Consider the following 20,865-nt stretch of genomic DNA (forward strand, 5'->3'; position numbering starts at 1 on the left):
CTGCACCGAGTATACTCTGTGTTCACGGAACATTTTAAATGGTAACCCCGGAGATTAACAATAGCGGCCCAAAGGCTAACCGTACAAGGCACATCTCAGCTTTCTAAGCAAGAAGGGACATAAATTCACGATCTTGGAGCTCGAAGGCGCCCGTATCATACGCTATAGCGCACGAGCGCCTTCTGCTTGCAACGATATCCATCTGTAGCAGGAAAATGGCAAAATGTTATAAAATAGAACTCCCAGCAAGGCACAGCTTCTGCCCGAATGAAAGAGTGAGAATTCGCACTATAGGGTGCCGAGAAAATGTAGCTGCATTGTTTCAAACCATGAAAGAAAAAAAAAAGACAGCATGCAGCTGCAGACGCACTGAGCAGTGACGAATGCATTATTTCTCGCAACAGTCACAGTAGGCTGTGATGCACTGGAGGATAAAAGCCAACGAAACTGCACTTACCTGACGCAATTTTTTCTCTATCGACTGAAAATGGGTTCCCGGAAAGAGCGCCACTAGAAGAAAAAAACGTGTACGCTTGGTAATAGTTCAAGCTGTACCTCCACAACAAAATTCGCGCCACCTTACGAGGAACTTTTGAAGGTGGTAGTTTACTTAGATATTTTCTATGGTGCTACTTGGTCTAGCTACTGAATCACCCAAAGTGAAAGAACCTAAATTCTAGTGCATGTTGGAAATCAAATCCAACTCCACACGTGGAAGTTTCAACGGTATCCGTACAGAAAAACTGCACAAGTTTTCGTGTTGCGGTGAATGAAAAACAGTTAACTGTGCACAATTAAAGGTGCCAGCTCTGAAAATTACTTAGATCCCACTGTTAGAACTCTAGCCAATTTAATTAAATAATATTCAACCGTATGTCCTGCCAAAAAATCTTTATCGCACTTCTCAAAGAAATTTATTTCAATGACCTTCAGCAGGATTGTTAGCAGTATTTCGTGTGCAGCATTATGCCGCAGACTAAATAACAAAACAAACAACAAAAACTTCCACTGTTTTTGTTATGTCAACAGTTGCAATATTTGGGAACAATATAAAGGAGAATGTCGAATTTTCTCAGCTAAACAATTAGTCAAAAACTGCTATAACACCTTAATCACACATATGTAACCAAAAAAAAATGCTTCATTCCAGGAATAAAAAAAATTGAATGTTATAGTAGTAGCAAATTTTAATTTCCAATGTCACCTTAATGTGTGTGGAGCAATGGGAGCAATTCTCTCCGTGGAGGATGAGCGTTGGTAACTAATTCTAATTGATCAAAAACGGTACGCTGGGCGAGTTAATATTGTCGCAAACATAGGGTGTACTGCGAAAATACGGAGAAGGAATGAAAAGACCAAATTTGTTTTCTTGTTCTTTTGAAGTTCTTATTGTTTTAACGCTTGTATCACCAAGACGTTTCGTAGAAGCCTTGAGTTAACTTACTGCCACCTAGCGCAACTTTGTACTGCCAGTTCATGCTATGCGTACCATTCATTGAGTGTTGGCAGCTGGTTTGTAAGAGGCGAGGAAATAGTTCTCGGAGAGCTGTGAAATTACTGAAACTACCAATGTGCTCCATCATGTGTAACACGAATGTACGGATGTCCTGGCCCAAACTATACGCTTACATTCCATCTACTGCATGGTAGTCTACGTACATGACTTGAATCACGAACCGCAGTATAACCCAAGTCGATTTCTAGAGACAAATGAAGTAACAAGGTACGACGACAGCAACAAAATTATTATTATTATCATCATCACCACCACCAACAACAACAACAACCTGGTTGTGTCCACTACAGGACGAGTGCCTCTACCAAAGGTCTCCAGCTACGTCTATTGAGTTGAAAAAGCGTGTTAGTGCGGGCTTGTTGGTACATACTTGACAGAGAACAACAGCGCTTAAACGGGACGAAAGAAAGATGGACAAGACAAGGCGCTATACTAGCAACAAAAAGGTTTATTTCGTCGCGGCGGAGTATATACCCTCGAAGAAAGAAAAACGCAGAAGAGAAGGAACAGATAAAGATAAAGAGATTGTAAAGAACTTATATTTACATGCATAGACACGCGCGAAGAAAGTTGTCATCGCTCAAGATAATCGTGCTGCTTTTGTAGCAAGTCAATAGATGGCTTGCTGGCGGATGAATCCTTTCGCGTGTGGATGACGTGCGCCTCGAAGATCCCTCTGGCGCACTGGCCTTTGTATTTTAGAAGCACACGTGTCTGGTTGAATTTCGGTGTGCACTTGCACTTGGCGCAATGTACAGCGAGATTGCTGCCTGTTCCTTTCTTGTAAGTGCCTGCATGTTCCCGCAGCCGGTCATTCGAACAACGTCCTGTTTAACCCGTGCAGGACCTCCCGCACTGCAGCGGAATGTCGTAAACGAAGCCTGGCTTGCGCTCCAAGAATGGCTTGTCATGTTTTTTTTTTTTTTTGTTTTTTTTTTTGCAAGATCTAGCTGTAGTTCCTTCCCCGTTCACTATGCTGCAGAGCCCACCTAATTTGTTGGGAGGGCTAAACACCGCGGTGACTCCGGCTCGAGCAGCAACTTTTTTTCAGTCGGGGAGAGACACCGCGTGAACGTACGGGATGACTGCTACCTTCCTTTTTTCTGTCCCTTCGTGCTCTTTCACAGGTTTTCGGCGGAGGATTTTCTTCAGCAGTGATTCACACAATTTGAAAAGCATAGGTGTGGGGAATCCTGCTCTTGTCAGCCTTTGAGCATGAGCGGAAAAGCTGTCCCCCATTTGATGCAGGCATGACCGATGGAGAGCGTTCCTGAGAGCTGAGATTGCAATGCCCCTCTTCACAATTTTCGAATGGTTTGAAGTCAATGACAAATACTCTTCTTGGATCGGGGGGAATACTTTCAGTATACGTGCTCTGGATGTAGCTTCAACTTTAGGTCCAGGAACCTGAGGCGCTCGTCACATGGCTCTTCGGTCGTCAGCGTGAAGTCCCCAGACTTGATTAAAACATACTCAGAATGCGTTGAACTTGCTGCTGACTGTCTGTAGCTGTGAAGCACTCGAAGAGAATCAAACAGTCGTCCACGTAGCGAAATACTCGTACAACGCTGGCTCCACAAAGTTTCACTGCGAGTTCCCTGTCGTAGCGGGCAAGCAACAGGTCGCTCAGCACCGGAGCGAGGCAAACGCCAATGCAGACTCCCTTGTTCTGAACGTAGTGGTCTCCTTGGAAAACCATCACCGACGACTCCAGGTAGAGCTGTAGAAGCTCTAGAAATTTTGATATGGACGTCCCCGTTGCGTTCTGGAACCGAACACTCCCATACCTGTCGATACCCCCTTCAACGACGTTTATGAGAGCTGCGTGAGGCAAGGAAAAATAAAAGTCCTTGACGTCTATTGAAAATGCGCTTACATTTGATGGGTTCCGCTGCTGCAAAAAAGCTGACACTTCCATCGGGCTTCGAAAAAAGAAGGGGTCTTCGATAGGAATCAACGCCTGAGCGACAGCTTTTCCGTTCATGCTCAAAGGCAGGATTCACCACACCTATGCTTTTCAAATTGTGTGAATCACTGCTGAAGGAAATCCTCTGCCGCAAACATGTGAAAGAGCACGAAGGGACAAAAAAAAAGGAAGGTAGCAGTCATCCCGTACGTTCACGGTGTCTCTCACCGACTGAAAAAAAGTTGCTGCTCGAGCCGGAGTCACCGTGGTGTTGTTTAGCGCTCCCAACAAATTAGGTGGGCTCTGCAGCATACTGAACGGGGAAGGAACTACCGGGACATCTTGCTAAAAAAAACATGACAAGTCATTCATGGAGTGCACGTCAGGTGTCGGTTACGACATTCCGCTGCCGTGCGGGAGGCCCTGCACGGGTCAAACAGGACGTTGTTCGAATGACCGGCTACGGGAACATGCAGGCACTTGCAAGAAAGGAACAGGCAGCAATCTCGCCGTACATTACGTCAAGTGAAAGTGCACACCGAAATTCGACCAGACACGTGTGCTTCGAAAATACAAAGATCAGTGCGCCAGAGAGATCTTCGAGGCGCACGTCATCCACACGCGAAAGGATTCATCCGTCAGCAAGCCATCTATTGACCTGCTACAAAAGGAGCACGATTGTCTTGAGCGATGACAACTTTCTTCGCGCGTGTCTATGTATGTAAATATAAGTTCTTTACAATCTCTTTATCTTTATCTGTACCTTCTCTTCCGCGTTTTTCTTTTTTCGAGGATATATATTCCGCCACGACGAAATAAACATTGTTGTTGCTATAGCGCCTTGTCTTGTCCATCTTTCTTTCGTCCCGTTTAAGCGCTGTTGTTCTCTGTCAAGTCTATTGAGTGTTAACTGAGCCCACCCTTTCCTTAAAAATTTTCGTTGTTGATCCCTCCATCGAGTCCTTGGCCGACTCCTATTGCGTTTACGGTCTATTGGGAGCCACTCCATTAAACGTGTGGTCCACTTTATGTCCCTCATGCACACGACGTGACCCGCCCATGTCCATTTTCTTTGCTTAATTTGAGGCAGAATGTCTTCTACACGAGACTGTTCCCTAATCCACGCAGGTGTTTTCTTATTTCTATCAAGATGCGACATTGACATCAACGGAAACACAACACAAGCTCCAAACACAAGCTCTTGCAACTTATCTGGCAGCACAAGCTCGCTCCTCCGCATAACTAACCCCATGACTGGTTTTCGTCAGAGCTAGATGTGATGGCTTAGCTAGACACTTAGAACACGTCTATAACATCTGTTATCGTAAATCGGAAGCAGAACTTGTAATACCAATTCCGAGCTAAAACTCTCCATTCCCACGATGTAGAATTAGCTATATACTGATTTCTCCTTTCATATCGCCCTTTAACGAAGGTCGTCATCCTACCTTCCGAGAGGACATACGTTCAGCCTACGAAACAGATCCTGAAACCGCTCCGCGTCCTGCTTGAGGAACCAGGCGTAACTGGAAAAAGAAAAACGTTTCACATTACTCCCGTATTACATAAGCGGGATCACAACGCTCACGCCAACATGCCTATTTTCTTATTTGTTTTAAGGGAATGTTTGGATCTCCGGCTGCGTCACGCAGGTGCCGTTTTATTACTCAGTCCCAAATCGTGAAACGAATGTGTTTTAACTTGGAAGGTAACTCAAAGCCGCGTTAGGAGATCCAAGGGCGATGATTTCAAATCCCACGTTTGTGTGAGTCCTTGACATACACGTAATTCATTTCAGGTACAACAAAAATGTTCATCGTATCGAATCGCACTAACAGGAATGTCGACACAATCGAAAGGATTTTTTCTTCTCATCTGTAAAATTAAAAACAAATGGACTATAGTGCCCGTAGAGCCGGGTGGGACTTCAAAGTTCACCCCGCCACAGCGTGACTGGGGTTCAATTTAGTACAGATGTCAAAAGAGGGCATGGACCCTTGTAGAGTAGTGCAAAAAATTTCTCGCCAATTTTAACAGCATTATTAGTTATTCCGTTTTTTTTAAGGATCAGTCGTAAAAGAAGGAATGGCCAAAGCTCCGCAATTTTGGGGCGTGTTACGCCAAACAGCAGACATAGTGCGTCGCTCTAAAATAGCGCATATGCTTTCAGGCTGGCAATATACATTAATAGTTGACTACGCAGGACGAGTTTGCCGCAAGCCGCGTCGCGAACGTACCTGAGCATCAAATGGGAGAAGCGGATTGGCTGGGCCCTCTGGAGGTGCGTGTAGCCAGGTAGGAGGACATTTATTTCTCTGAAACATACCACAGTTGTTGTTCGTAGTCATCAAACAGAGGAAAAGTCGAGCGTTCGTATAGCAAGCGGGAAAATATTGTCCACACGCTACACTCGAACGGCGCTGAATCGAGGATGGCGAGCGGGAGAGGACTATTCGGTAATCATACCCTTGCAGATATCGTACTCGAAGGAAAATGAAACCAGCGCACAACAAACGCGAGACCGATATCAGCATGAGAAAGAGAGAGATAGAGATAGAGATAGAGATAGAGATAGATAGATAGATAGATAGATAGAGAGAGAGAGAGAGAGAGAGAGAGAGAGAGAGAGAGAGAGAGAGAGAGAGAGAGAGAGAGAGAGAGAGAGAGAGAGAGAGAGAGAGAGAGAGAGAGAGAGTACAACTTTACTGAAATGAGCAGCCCACTTATCGAAATATTCCTAAAATCTACAGCGTTCTGCACGATAAAAAAATTAGCATGTTTTGTGCGAGAGAAAGAGAGAGAGATAAAAAATTTTATTGACACCACTGGCCTAAGCGGCCGCCACCACGGCTTGTGCTCGGGTGACCAGTGGGCGCTGGGAGTCTTCATTCGAGCGGCCCAGGGCCTCCGTCCAGTGGTCAGGGGAAGTTATGGTGGGGTGGGGGTCAGAGGGGCAGGCCCACATGTGGTGTTGCACTGTGGATTTAGCGCCACAATGCGGGCAGAGCGGAGAGGGGTAGGCGGATGGGTAAATGCGATGAAGGAGGGCTCGGTTGGGGAGCGATTCCGTTTGGAGTAGAAGTGACATCACAATATCCCCCTCTCTTTTCCTGTCTATCGATTGGATAGTGCGTCTCAAAATGCCTACCGGGACGATTGGAGCGACGGCTTGAGAGCGGTCCGAAGGGGGAAGTTGGAAGCGGACATCCAGCATCAACCATGCGCGTTTGATGTTTAGGTGTGAGCGGATGTGGCTGGTGAAACGACGTCTGTACAGATGTGTTATGTTGTGGGTTGCACTAACAACTGCGGAAACTCGTGGTACGCTTCTAAGTTTGGGGTACGCAAACCTCGTCGGTATAGACAGTTCTGCCTCTTGCGGTCTTGTATGTCTGGCTCTACACAGCCTGAGTAGGAATATTAGTATTAGCATTCATTTCCGTTGTTTGAATTAGAACGGTTTCCCCACCAGCCCGAAGGGCGGGATACGTGGGTACGGTTTGTTAGAGGAGAAGGGCACTTACGTGCGAGTTTGATTACTGTGAGGCCGTCAGACGTTGTGGCAGTTTACAAAGAAAAATAACGAAATGAAACAGAAGTTACCCAATTTGTGTATTGATAGCCAAGTAGAACAACCACCGACCGTTACCGGAAGCTGGAATACACGTAAAAATAAAGAAAACATATTCAAAATGGAGTAATTGAATCGAGAAGTTATGCCAAATAGTGCGCCTTCATGCGTTTGCGTAAAAACAAAAATAAAAAGAACTGAGAATGAAGTCACGAAGTCATTACTCAACGAAGAAAAAAATTGGGTTGTTTGGGTTTAACAGTTTGTTGCCACCAAGAAAACGCTGAGTCGGTGAAACGGAAAAGCCGCGCAAGGCTTTTGACGTATGACTAGACAGTTCCAAAAAATTCTGCCCCGCCCCCTTTTTTAATTCCGAGCGCTTCGCTTGAACCCGCAACTTGTGACAGTGGTTTCAATGCCACGCATGCTACGTAGTTTGTTTTTTCAAGCGTAGGTGGTAGAAACACGGGGTAAAACATTACCGCAGCAGTCGGATGTGGAACTAAAAGCAGCTCTTTGGCACCATCCTGTCCCTATCCTCATTTGACCACGCAGTAATTGTTCTCTCAAAGGTGATGAAAGAAATTAACAAGCCAGCAACCAAGCCTTATTACAGGCATAAAGCATTGCTTTTCCACATGAAGAAAAACCCTCTTACTAGTCATGCGGTATTTACTCTGTAAAGGCATCCCGGTGGCTCTTTTAAACGTGCTAATGTGAAAAGAACCACGCTTCTGCCATATACAATGAGGTTACGTAGCGTCATTCCTTGAGCACAGCATTTTTTTCTTTCGGGTTAATCTTAAAAGGCGGCCCCCAATTTTGTCTTTCGCTCGTGCACAGCGCCGCTCCTTCAACTGCGAATACCAGCGCCGCAGTATGCTTGAATCAGCCGTTCATGCCAGCTCCGACGAACAATTTAACTGCATGATGTTCCCCGCTGTGCCAAACTGCAAGCAAATAACCATACGGCATGAAAAATTTGCTTTCTGTATTACAACGCTTACATGAAGGAATAAACTTGCACTTCCACCGTAACATTGTAGCTTGGCGCATTAAGCGTCGTCTGTGGTTGTGCTAAGTCGTACACGTGGCGTGCCTCCAGAAGGTTGTATCCGCTCTCAAAATTTAGTCGGGACACCCACCGCCCCTCCCCCTTCCTCCAACTCCCGTACCCCATCTCCCCCTCCGGCGATGACAAAGGTCAAGGCACGGAGTGTATATAGGATTAATAAATACATATTACAACAAAAAGTCCTTGCGGCTAGGCTTCGCAAGCCTCATCGACGAACGACGGAAAGCCGTGCATAAGCAAGCCGCGCTGACCGCCACCGGCATTCCACTGACGAGTGGTTTGCCACTCGCGGCACTGTTCCCTCAAGCGACGGTGGTGCCATACAACTGCCGCTCTTGTCCCTGTCACGCTGCTTGTGTGGATGCTCCGCTGAGCAGTAGCGTGCTAATGCAGGCTGTGGGCGCGCTTCGTGTCTATTTCACGCTGTATTTGTACATGAAACGGGTATACAAGAGTGGTATGCTGTAGTCAGGTTCCTCAACGTTCAATGTCTCGCATTAAAGCGGCGATGAACTTTTTTTCTGCGCTGAAAACGCGGAGACCCGTCGTGAATCACTGAACGGCTGAAATAATTACACGGAACCTGTATGCCGCGGTTTGTAGAAACCTCTTTCCCGAGTATGAACTGAAACTTTGAATAAAAACAGAAATAGGGACAAACCAGCAAGACCAACTTTCGGCACTTCAGTTGACAAAAGCAGTTTCAGCCGCTTTCATTGCTAACATGACGCCTAATTGCATTCATGGGATACCCTGAAAACTTAACAGCACTTCACTGCTCCCGCATTTGTGAAAGAGCTCGCGATATTCTTTTTTTTTTTCTATTCGGAAGGCAATAAAGAATTTTTATAAATTTTAACCAGTGCAGAGATATGAATGCACAAATTCAAATGCCTCTTCTACGTACAACTATAGTTAAGTAAAAAAAAGGCTGGTTTGATGAATAACACTCTCGTGTCAGTTATTTAAGGCTTTCATCGCAAGTGGGGTTGCGAATTAAATTATTAACACGCCCAGTACATTAAACACCACACGTTTAGCTAGCTTTTGCAACGTGACTATAGCAGGCTTGCAGTGTTGTACACCAAGCTTCTTGAACTCTTACCTTACAGGGAGCACAAATTTTATACGGCTGTGCTATTGACCATTTGTGTTACATTTAAAATCTAACTGCATGGTGCCTAGAACAGTGCGATCTGTTCTATAAATTCGCTTGCAAAGACAGTGGTGGTAATGGTGGTGGTAGTGATGTTTATTGACGGGTGGACCTTGATTTGCGTGGTATTAAACAACTGTCAATCACACATATATGAAGATGGCAAATGAAGTTGCCCAGTTACAGGTGTGGTAAAACGTTCCCCTCAAATTTCCCCGTTACAAAATGACGCAACGGGTTCCCGATAACTGCAGCTGCAAGTGTTATCATACGAACCTCTTGTTTGTATTGACATTTAATATTCGAGGCTGCTTATAAAAGGATAAAAGTTATGTGTGCTTTTCTTTTCTTTAAGTTCATGCTGACGTTCCAGTTGCAGCGCGAAGAGAACCCATAAAAACGCTGCCGAACGTTGGCGACAACTATTACTTGCAATCGGAAGTACCCCAGGAATCGTGTTCCGTAAAGTCGACAAAAGCATTACTTCAGCAAGCCGTAAACATCAGTTGGACTGAAAAACTAACGTTTCCAATCCAAATCAGCCCCCCTTTGGCACAAGCTTGTCGGCACTATGGCTCATGCACGTTAAAGCCGGCATCGTGGGAGAAATAATAAAAAAAAAAAAAAGGCGAGTCGCGGGGCCCGCCCTTCCCACATGCGTGCAACAACGTCTGTGCTGTATAAAACACTCGTGATTTGCCCGGCTGGGCTGGTAACGTTCAATTACGCGGTCTTTTTCTTCTTTAAGCTTAGGTCCACCTTAAGGGGCTTAGATCTGACTAGCATACGGTTACGCTGAGCAAAACACGGGTTTGAGCGAGGTGATTCTTATAGTGATTTAAAAATAGGATACATAAAAACGAGACACGAAGGAAACAGGACAGGCGCAAACTCACAACTGCTTAATTCCACCGAAAGATCCGCCTGAAATACTCTATACATAAAAATTAGCAAGAAGGTCTCGCAGTTCCAGCAACGACTGTTCAAAAACAGCAAAAAGAACGCGGAGAATTCCCTGGGCTCTTCAGCGCATGTAAAATACGCCCCCGTGAATGCATGGGTGATAGCCCACGGGTCATGTGCAGAATTACTGTTTTTGTTTGTTTCTTATTTTTAAAATGGCACAGGGTATGCACGCGAGTCTCGCTGTCTCTCGCCCCTTTCATGTAGTCAACTTTTGTCCTTTAAATAACCTGCACTCCACCTTCAACAAGCACCATTTGACGTTCCCAAGACGGCAGACAACTCCAGTCATCGGCAATAAAAGTGTAAACGCTCAAGCGATGACCGCGGCGACGATGTTACGTGAAACTAGCGCTTCATCCCGCAACGTCGGCTGGTTATTGTGTTCTATAGATGAAATGCGAAAGCAGAGGTTAATATGTCATTGCTTGCTCCCTGAAAAGTACACTTTTTTTTTATCGTGTTTAGCACGCGCCTTGCGTTGCGCGCAACGTAAACGAGCAGCCGACGCGAGTGCGACATCCACACTCACGGCCGCGTTAGGACGGCGGCGCGCGCTGTGTTCTAGCCATAGAGTTTCTCACTGCACTTACTAAGAAACTCTATGGTTCTAGCCCTAATGGTTCTAAGGGCAGTTCGTCCCTCCGCCGCCAGGGGCCGACTGTGTTCGATCTCCTGGCGAATAGGTTTAGATATTCCGCATACCACTTGCGCATTTATTTCTCAACTTAAAGCGTATCAACGGTGTCCCACCTCTCAGCTTTTGTGCAGGTGACGTCAACAAAATTCTTGATGAGATCAATCAGTGTTCGAACGGCAGTGCGCGTCCACAGTCTCAAATCCGTAGCAACCTGTAAAGGAGAGACGCAGACAGTGACCTCGCCGGCATTCGCATACAGCGTCCAACGTGCGTCACGTGCGTCCAACGTACGTCACAATGCTTAGTATGATAAAAACTAGACATTTCCCTTCCTTTACCCTTCAGCCGTCCAGCTGGGTTTAATTGAGTGTATATCAACACGATCTCAAGTTAATACGGCGCGTATACCATAAATTGCCAAATGTTCAATTTAATACAAAGTACCACCATGGTATTGGAATTCAGGGGGTAACACTAGAATACTGTTCTGCGTTTTGTCCTGAATGCGCATTTTCTAAGTACTGCGAAGCAAGTCTTTCTTGTTTTTTTTTTTTATCTTATAGTGTGGTTACGTGTGCACGTCACTGACTTTTTTACGAGCAATTCACGAGCCACCCCACGAGCCAACCTTTCCAATGAATTTTTCCAATGATTAAACGAAAGAATGATTTATTTTTTCGATTGCGCTAAGAAAGCCTGGGAAGACATTGTTAAACTTGTGGGAACTTTAACGAAATGCCAAAACGACGAGTGAGCGCGCTTTCTTTCTGAACCGTTAAGTCAGAATTTTAGAGCTGAAATCTGGGCTGGGATGTTATTGTTAGCACATGGTTAGTTTACCATAGTGCGAGTTAAAATCTCTAGCGACACCGCGCTCCCACAGATGCCGCTTTAGCAAACACCAGTGAAACTCGGGCGAGTCCGTTGAATGAGATCAATACACGGCCTAATGATTTATTAACAGTTACGGCCCATGACATATGGATGTTACCTTATTTAAGAAAAAGAGGCATGCAGGAAATCTACTCATGCGCAGAAACATTGCAAGATTATTTTCCTATATGCAAATCTTCCTGCTTTGCTTGCTATCCCCTTCCTTTAACCCCTACCACCCCCTTCCTTCTTGCAAGGGCTAAGAACCTTTTCATTAAATAAAGACAATCTATCAATCAATATGCAAGTCTTCCTGCTTCCCATTCCCCCTTGGGATACGAACCTCCTCAATGAATAAATACAATTAATTAATCAATATGCAAGTCTTCCGTTCTCGCATTAATAATATAACGAAAGGAGCGGCGTCGCATTTCTTCTGAAAAAGTCACCGATCATGTTCAAAAATGGTGTACCAAACTCCATATTAGGCGTGCCTGCTGAATGAATGAATGAATGAATGAATGAATGAATGAATGAATGAATGAATGAATGAATGAATGAATGAATGAATGAAGCATGTTACAAAAGCGACGAACGAAATATATAGGCGACAGGCCCAACGCATAAATACCTGGTCGTTCCGACTACGCCCTGTGTGCAGCTTGCCGCCGACGTCACTGCCGATAATTTCCTGCGAGGTTTGCAAAATATTGGCGAGTAGAGAACAGCTTCCCAATACCCCGGGGGAAGAAACTGCAGGAACTTTAACAAAAAGGGCCAGTCTAATCTGCTTCTCACTTTCCTTTTTTGTTTCTCACTTTGGGAAGCTGCCCCTCTCGCCAAACCAGTCCAACCTCCCCCCTTTGAAAGAAAGCATGGGGGATAACTTATAAGTACTGCGTTTTCCCGATTCCAACGCGCACTTTTTTTAATGAAAATGGGCGTTCTAAAATACCTTTGCGTCACAATCTGACTCACAACTCAAAAACTTCGATGCCGAAGCGAAGCGGCTCAATGAATTATGGAGGCTTCGTTTAAACGCAAAGTAATTATATTGGCAGAAACGGGAAGGAACCGGGCAGCGCACCGGGCATATGGCGTCCCAGAGTCATGTGTTCGCGATTGGCGAAAACAAAGGAACCACAGTTTTAAGTGCGAAGCTTCACGGAAGGGCTTTAGCTGCCCATGGCATTTGCGGATTCATGTTCAATTAGCTGTTTTGAGCAATTTTGAGGCGTCTGTTAACGGAATTATTTCGTGTGCGCGGTAGAATCAGCGCCAAGTTTTTTTTTTTTTTTGTGGTTTCCAGGTGTTGAATTCTACTGCCTGTTACAGTCGGTGGCGTGTTAGAATCGTGAAAATACGGTATATACCACGTTAAAATTGTTGTGTATAAGGGGAACTCGTGCAGAAAACCCAAAGAGGTTGTGCAACTCGTTTTACGGGCTATCAGCATTCACAATAAACCAGGAGTCTACAATGTGCTCTTCGAATGATGTAAACAGCACTTTGAAGGGGAATAAAAAAATGGCGCAGCTTGCACTGTGGTGTAAGACTGAAGAAACAACGGAGCTGGAGTTCGACCTAGCTTCTTCCGGTTTTGCTAAGTTTTTCTGGGTTTTACTAGTCTTTGCTAAGTTTGTTAGGTTTTGCGATGTTCTTGCTAGGCTAGGCCAAATGTTGAGGGGTGAGGCCAAGTTTAGCCGGATTTTACGAGGCCGTTCCGGTCGGTCCTCCACACTGACAGTGGGTCCCAGGGAGAAAGAGGCTAAGTCAATAATACTCAGGTTCTGTTTCTCCAGCCTTGCACCACCGGTGCAAGCTGCACCATTTTCTTTTTTCCTTTTCGCGTTTTAGCCACCAAAAAAGACTATCACAAGGGGTTCGCACACGCATGTGCCCCCTGTGCTCACACTCGAGCAGGCACGAGAGTCGGCTTCACTGTTATGATACCCTGTCTGCGGTGGTGCACCCTTTACAGGCGGCGTAGATTTTTTTTTTGTTGGTATTTTTTTTAGCAAACGGCACCGGACCAAGCTCAAGTTTAAACAGTTCGGCTATTAAAAATAAAAAAATTGTATTTTCTGTCACCGACCGGCTTTTCGGATGGTCTAGCGACTGCGATAATGTCTTTAAATACGGGCAGTCTGAAAAAAAAAAAAAGGAATTCAAATAGAAAACGCCACTTCATTTGTATTCATTGGATATGAAGGCCCAGGGTCGGAGCAAAAAAAAAAAAAATGTCGAGAGAGGATAGACACTGCGCAGTAAATACCCCACCACCGAAATATGTTAAGCTATGTCGAGGGATCATTACGCGCCAATTATATCACGTTGCAACCGTTATGCCGCGTGATGCTTCGAAAAAAAAAAAAAGTCAGAGGAGGTTGACCCCATGTGGTGCGCGAGGATCCTGGTTCAAGGCTCTGGGATGAGCAATTCGGACATTCGGTCACAGCACAAAGTGCAGAAAATCGGAAGGTAAATGGTTTTTAGCGTCCTAAATTTCAAACGTCGTGATACATTGGATTTATGGGATACGGGGCGTTGCCGCGGAGGCGTCCGAAAAATTGGCTGTTGACTACAAGCGAAAAAATACTTATCGAAACATTTCTGCTGGTTAACAACAACAGATACGGTGAGACTTTTCTCGGTGTCAACGTGTCGAATTTGCAAAAACTTTCCTCGGTAAACACTTCAAAGTATTCTAGTCCCTGGAAGCAATGAAGTCGCAACTAGATCAAGCAGCGATTCCCCCTGTCCTGAGCCCACGTAAGTTACGTTAGTTAGTGCTCAGGCGTGTCATTAGCTCACCTTCAGTCGCCGTTCATTCGCGGAATGGATATCTTCATCGCCCCGAGTGACCTTGAATGCGCCGCGAGACCATTCATTTCTCACCTTGAAGAGTAAGAAACAGCTCTCGTTAAACCAGAATGGTTCATTGAAAACCAGTCCGGTCGCTCAAATATCACTCCACTGTCCCGCTGAACGTACCAACGAACGTACCTCATCCAGACCGCGACAAATGGTGTCCGCTTCTTCGCGCGAAATGATGCCTGCGCCGTGCAGGGCTCGGGCGTACGCCTCGCTGCCCTGAAAACGGTGCAAGTTGCACGCAGAAAATACAAAACGTAATTACAGTCGCTTTTTTTTTTTTTACCTGTACTATACGTATACAGTAAAAAGGTATTCAAAAGGTATTAGAACACGGGGTTCGTGAATACAAGGGAATTGCGTGAACCCCCGCGCCGTTCATCTCATTGCATTCTTCAAACTCTTTTAAGCGGCCCAGCACAAGCAGCTTATAGTGCAATTGGGCAGTTCTCCATGTCCTAACGCGACAACCATAAAATTCCTCTTACTCACAGAAGGCCCGCGGCAAGAACAGGGCCTTCCGAAAGGAAGGAAGGAAGGAAGGAAGGAAGGAAGGAAGGAAGGAAGGAAGGAAGGAAGGAAGGAAGTCAATCAGAGAAGCTCTCTCTTAGCTACTCTGCGCAAGATGACAGTAGAGGAGGTTAAATTAAGCCAAGAGATATAATTTAATTAAAAGAATTGCGGTATATTCTTGCAAGCCGGCCAGTGCACTGTTCACTCAAGTTAGTCAAGCGGCTGCCTGGACCGAGACGGCTGGCCCATCATCCTGGATCTAATGTGGTTTCTTTCTTTCTTTTTCTTTCTTTCTTTCTTTCTTTCTTTCTTTCTTTCTTTCTTTCTTTCTTTCTTTCGTTCTTCATTTATTTATTTCCTTCCTTCTTCCTTTTTCTTTCTTCCTTTCTTCCTTCCTTTCTTTTTTTCCCTTATTTCTTCTCTTCTTCTTTTCTTCATTTCTTTCTTCCTTCCTTCCTTCCTTTTGTTATTTCTTCCTTTATTTTTCTCTTTCTTTCTTCCTTTCCATCTTTCTTTCCTCCTTTCTTTCTTCGCGTGTTGCGTTAACGATGGGCAACGCGGGCTGCGCTTTGTGCGAGTTGGCACCGATTCATGGCTGGAGACATGTACCACCCGCTCCACTCCGATATGGTGGCGAATCTAGCCACCATAACTCCGACATCGGACAGCGCCCTTGAAGTGGTTACTTGGCTGCATCTGCCGCGGCCTGCGCCCGATAACACGCAGTTATCTTTCCCTTTGGGTTTGTCTTGGTCCCGTGTAATTTTTTGCTCATCCGTGGCGGCTGGCAAGTGTACGCCATGCAGCGGGCAACTTTCCACTCTGGCGTTGCCCGCCACGGTCGCGAGCCAGGAATTATCGCAGAATCAGAGGGGAGGGGCGGGATTTGTGTATTCCAGCACAGGTTCGAGAAGCGGACCTCCAGCCCATCACTGAGATGGCATGCCAATAGCAAATAACTGCCCCCTACCCTTTCTTCCGGGCACATATACCTTCCGCTAATCATTGAACCTTCAGCAGCGTCACTCTTTATGGAGTGGAAATTCCCAGGGTCAACTCCCTTCGTGTACTAGGTCTGACCATACACAAGGATGGATCGGGTGCAGCTCATCTTCCCAAGCTACAACAAACTGTGACACAAGTCACCCACCTCGTTAAAAGAATCGCGAATCAATGAAGGGGGCTCAAAGAACAAGACACCTTGCGGATCATTCAAGCATTAATAACCAGTGGGATCACGTATGGCACCCCATACTTAGCCTTAAAAAACGCTGAAATAAACAAATTGGACATAATTATTAGGAAAGCAACCAAGACTGCTCTAGGCCTTCCTTTCATGGCATCCACCGACAAGCTCCTTGAATTAGGCGTACATAATACGTGGGAGGAGATGGTCGAAGCCCACAAAGCCAGCCAACTCGAACGCCTCAAGCTCACTCCTACAGGCAGAGCAGTACTCCGTTTCCTCAACTACAGTGAAACCTATACATCGCGGACACCGACCAAAAAGCGAGGCTACCATCGAAACTCCGAGAGACCATCTGTATAGCACGCATACCACGTAACATGCATCCCACTTACCACAAAGAAAGAAGACAGACAAGATCGAAGGCACTCCTCCGAAAATATGAAAAGGATCCTAACACCAGATACACAGACGCTGCTCGATATCCAGACCACACTGCTTTCGCAATAAGCGTCACGGACCCACGAGGCAGGGAATTGACGTCGGCAACAATACCGGCTCGTAACCCCGAAACTGCAGAAGAAGCAGCCATCGCCTTGGCAATGACGACCTGCAGCGACCGAGCACTGATATTCACCGACTCCCAAGCGGCATGTCGGATCTTTCAGAAAGGACGCGTGTCCGCGACGGCTCTTAATATCTTAAAGACGCGCCCCCAACTTCCTGACACCTACGTCACCTGGATCCCGGGGCATGAAGGGATGGCGGGAAACGAAGCAGCGCACGCTGCAGCCCGAGAGCACGCCAGCCGGGCCTTCCTGCCACCCAACATCCGTGCTGCAACGGGCGCAGCAGACGTACCCATCACCTACAGGGCCATACTTCAGCACTACCGACTTGAGCGGAGGAGATATCCCCCACCACACCCCGACCTCACCAAGGAAGAGAGCGTAATCTTTCGTCGGCTCCAAACAAACACGTACACACACGGAATAATCATGAACCGCATCTACCCCACGCAATTTTCATATCTCTGCCCTTACTGCGACATACCCGACACCTTGGCACACATGATCCTGGAGTGCCCTTGCGATGACCGCCGTCCAGACCCACCTGTGGATAGCCGAGCATCCTCAACAACCCTGACTGCCGCACCACAAGATATTGCAAGCGCCCATACCACCGGTGACCACGACATCGCTGAAAAGTGGGAGGCACTGCTCGTCTATGAGGATCCGGAGAACCAGAAGAATCTGGTGAACCGGGCGAAGACGGCAGCCACCGCCAGAGGTTTCCTGGACTGAGGAGACCTACCACCTCGGACCGGCAAGGATCAAGTCCTGGCTAGTCTTTTCAGCAAATAAACGTTTATTTCTCTCTCTCTCTCTCTCTTCAGTGAATGCACTTGCTATCGCTTGGCATATAGCTTTCTGTAAACACTAGCCTCTTCGAGTTGTTGGCGTGATCGTCAAACAGGATAAGCTTTAAATAGCACAAAATTGGTGTTCAGAATCCTAAAGACGAGGAACGCCCGGGACAATCTCCTGCCCGAATTTCCTTCAATTATTTTTCTTGCGTTACTTTTTTAGCAGCACGTTTCCATAAAATTAAAGTTAGCCGGTAAAGTGCGCTGACCCTCGCGATGACTGTCACGTGTGGCGACTCCGACATTCGGAATGATTTACGCAACCAGGTTGAACCAGCGGCGTTTGAGGGAGTTGCGATTATAATGTTTAGTTATCTAGAGCTTAATTGCCCTCAGCATGGTAATGAAATTGCGTACCTGAACTTTTGTTGCGCACATACGAGAGCGTGATTTTTGGCACGCTGGTAACAGATCTTTGAAAACATGGCGCAAAATTATAGCAAATTGCTAAGCCATCGCGTTGCATTCGTGAATAGTTCGTAATTTGCAACGCTGCTCTATAGTGCGTAGAATATTCTAGGCATTATAGCTGCTCGCCTAACACTTTTCCCGCCATTTTTTCCCGCCAAAATAATACTAAGGGTGGGCGATTGGTAAATTACGCTGACGATTAATTGGTTGATGCTTTAGTCGCAATTAATATTTAAATCTGTTAATCGGCTTAAGCCCACGCGAGCCAAGCGCCAACGACGATCTGGATCCCTTGGAAGTGTAGCGTGTGCAGAACTCCCTCCTTTCTGGAACTAGCACCCATTTTAAAAAAATGCTACTTGTCGTCCCGGTGACTTCACCGCCATTTTCGATCCCTTTTATTAGTTGGCGTGTGTTCAGCACACCTGAATGAACACGCCCGATTAATCGGTTAATTATCTGATAAAAGGCATTTGACCAATCTGATTAAAATGTTTAATCGACGCCCAGACCGTACACGCGAATTTGTTTCGACAGTCACAGTGTGGCGGGTATATTATTGCGCCTTTCTCCGTAGCGGCTCGCATGTTTGGACTCTAGATCACTGTACAATCAGTGCTGAGGCCATCAACCTCTCCGCGCTGAGGGGCCTCAAGGCCATTGGTTGGCGCCAGTTGCGCCCTTACGCACGCGACACGCTGGAGTTCGAGAAGTAACCCAAGGACGTGTCTAGGCCATTAACAACGTTGGAGAGCGAGCCAACGTAAAAAACCTGGCATAGGATGAGAGATAGGGCGTTGCGTGCTCTCTCTAGCCTCTTATCCGGTTTGGGTGCTGTGATTTTATAGACGTGCATTGATTCTCAAATCGATGGGAATATATATTTTCCTAAATTGTTGCGCACAAACAACACCCGAGGCTGTCGAGCGTGTGTTTTAAAATTACCGCTGTTTTCTCAAGAGGAACAAGAATGTGGAGAACGTGCTTCACCTGTATGTCCTCCTCCCAGAGTCGTTTGTCGAAACCGATGGAGTTTGCAAACTCTAGCATGGTTTCGCTTGTTCGCCCTGAAAAGCGACCACCCCACAGCTTCTTCTGAAAGACAAATCCAATAGCGAAATCCTCGTTACACGCAACAAATTTTCTTGCCTCGGGATAAAAAAAAATGAGTCTATAGTGTGTGGAGGACTCACCGTTTCCATCCCTGTACTAGTTGGCAGTACACTTTGTCCCTCGCTCTGAAACTTAGTGAATGCTGGAGTAAGGCGAACTGGAATATTTAGTATAGTATGCCTACAACGGCTCTGGCGGCGAGTCGCTGTTTTGTCGCAAGGAAGTCGAGGCGTCGAGGCGTGTGGCGGCGCCAGCGGCGTTTCTGCCGACTACGGATGCGTGGAGGAAAATGCAAGGCCCCTAGAATGGCTACTATAATGAAAGCGCGCTGCTCACTTCTGTTTGAATTGTGACGCGCTAGCTGCTATTTAATCGGAAGGCAATTGTGCGAATGTACTGGCGAAAGGCACGCATAATACAACTTGACGGTCGCATTGTGTACGTTGTATTCCCATGCAATACGGGTTATACTGGAGAGTTTAAATACAAAAAGAATGTGCCCAATGTGTAAATTTGTCCCAGTATTGCCCTGCAGAATTTGCTCTGTAATACTTTTATTAGGAAGCCTAGACAGCTATTACAGTGCTCACGTCAATATCGCTCGAAATAATGACTGCAACCGCGCAGTTCGTACCAATTATGCCTGTAGCCATAACTTGCCTGCATAGCATGCACCCATAAGGCTGCGCGGTTTGAACATTTAAAGTCCGTTCAGCACACACACGACAGATGACTGCACTTTTTGAGGCTGCCCACTTGAGCACACACACACACACACACACACACACACACACATTTATATATATATATATATATATATATATATATATATATATATATATATATATATATATATATATATATATATATATAAATATATATATATATATATATATATATATACATATATATATATATATAAAGTTGCTCAGAAAAGTCTCAGCTATCCAACCTGCTATAGAGCTTATCTAGTGGCACTAAGTTCAACCTTTCTGCATAAAAATGAGCCGTCAGAGCAAGGTAATACTTTAATATACCGTATTTTTGCGATTCTAACCACCCTCCTCTACTTTCGTGGGGAAAATTTGAAAAAAAAAAGTTAGCATGCGAATCTATAGGCACCTTCTTATCTCAAGCATGCATCACCAGGCGGATTTCAGACGCATGGAATCGGGGCCGAGTGAACACTGTGACCAAGTGAGTTATGAAGTTTTCAATTGCAGACCGATTCAACGGAACAAAAGACGACCTGTTGGGAAATACTGAGAGCGGCGGCTCAAGAAGCACAAGGGACTTGAATGGTAGAGATGGTGACTGAATATGCCAGACGTAAGCGGACTGTCTGTGCCCTAATTTTTTAATGTTTGCCAAATAAAAAATATTCCTTGCACCCGTCTCGTCGAGATACGACGGGGGGAAAAGTGGGAGGGGGTGGGGGTGGGGAGTAATCTAAGTTTTTAGAATCTAAGCACTGCCCTCAGTTTGGGAATCGCGATTGTGGAAAGAGGGGTTGCTTAGGATCGAGTAAATACGGTATGTCCGCAAACAGGGTGGCAACTTGAACGTGAAAGCCACACCTTCATGCAGCCTTACCGCGGCTATTTTGAGCACATCAATAACAATTTTTGAGAAGCTCGTTGTG

General features: G+C 45.9%; 1 protein-coding gene and 1 pseudogene across 1 annotated transcript in view; one reads left to right on the forward strand and one right to left on the reverse strand.

The window, feature by feature from the left end:
- Window positions 1-19,466, reverse strand: part of Argl (Argininosuccinate lyase) — a 28,560-nt gene extending 9,094 nt beyond the window's left edge. Inside the window, exons 1-9 of the mRNA XM_077676449.1 lie at window positions 19,304-19,466; window positions 19,101-19,205; window positions 14,707-14,793; window positions 14,515-14,598; window positions 12,332-12,391; window positions 10,941-11,038; window positions 5,660-5,737; window positions 4,871-4,948; window positions 458-510 (exon numbers count right to left, since the gene is read on the reverse strand). Coding sequence (XP_077532575.1) covers window positions 458-510; window positions 4,871-4,948; window positions 5,660-5,737; window positions 10,941-11,038; window positions 12,332-12,391; window positions 14,515-14,598; window positions 14,707-14,793; window positions 19,101-19,205; window positions 19,304-19,312 — 652 coding nt within the window. The 5' untranslated portion in view covers window positions 19,313-19,466. The remainder of the gene's footprint in view (window positions 1-457; window positions 511-4,870; window positions 4,949-5,659; window positions 5,738-10,940; window positions 11,039-12,331; window positions 12,392-14,514; window positions 14,599-14,706; window positions 14,794-19,100; window positions 19,206-19,303) is intronic.
- Window positions 16,179-17,658, forward strand: LOC144144724 (uncharacterized; annotated as a pseudogene).
- Window positions 19,467-20,865: the final 1,399 nt, after the last annotated feature.

This window comes from Haemaphysalis longicornis, unplaced genomic scaffold (genome assembly GCF_048455015.1).
Source record: "Haemaphysalis longicornis isolate Haplotype H1 unplaced genomic scaffold, Haemaphysalis longicornis Haplotype H1 scaffold_7, whole genome shotgun sequence".
Classification (NCBI taxonomy): Eukaryota; Metazoa; Arthropoda; class Arachnida; order Ixodida; family Ixodidae; genus Haemaphysalis; species Haemaphysalis longicornis.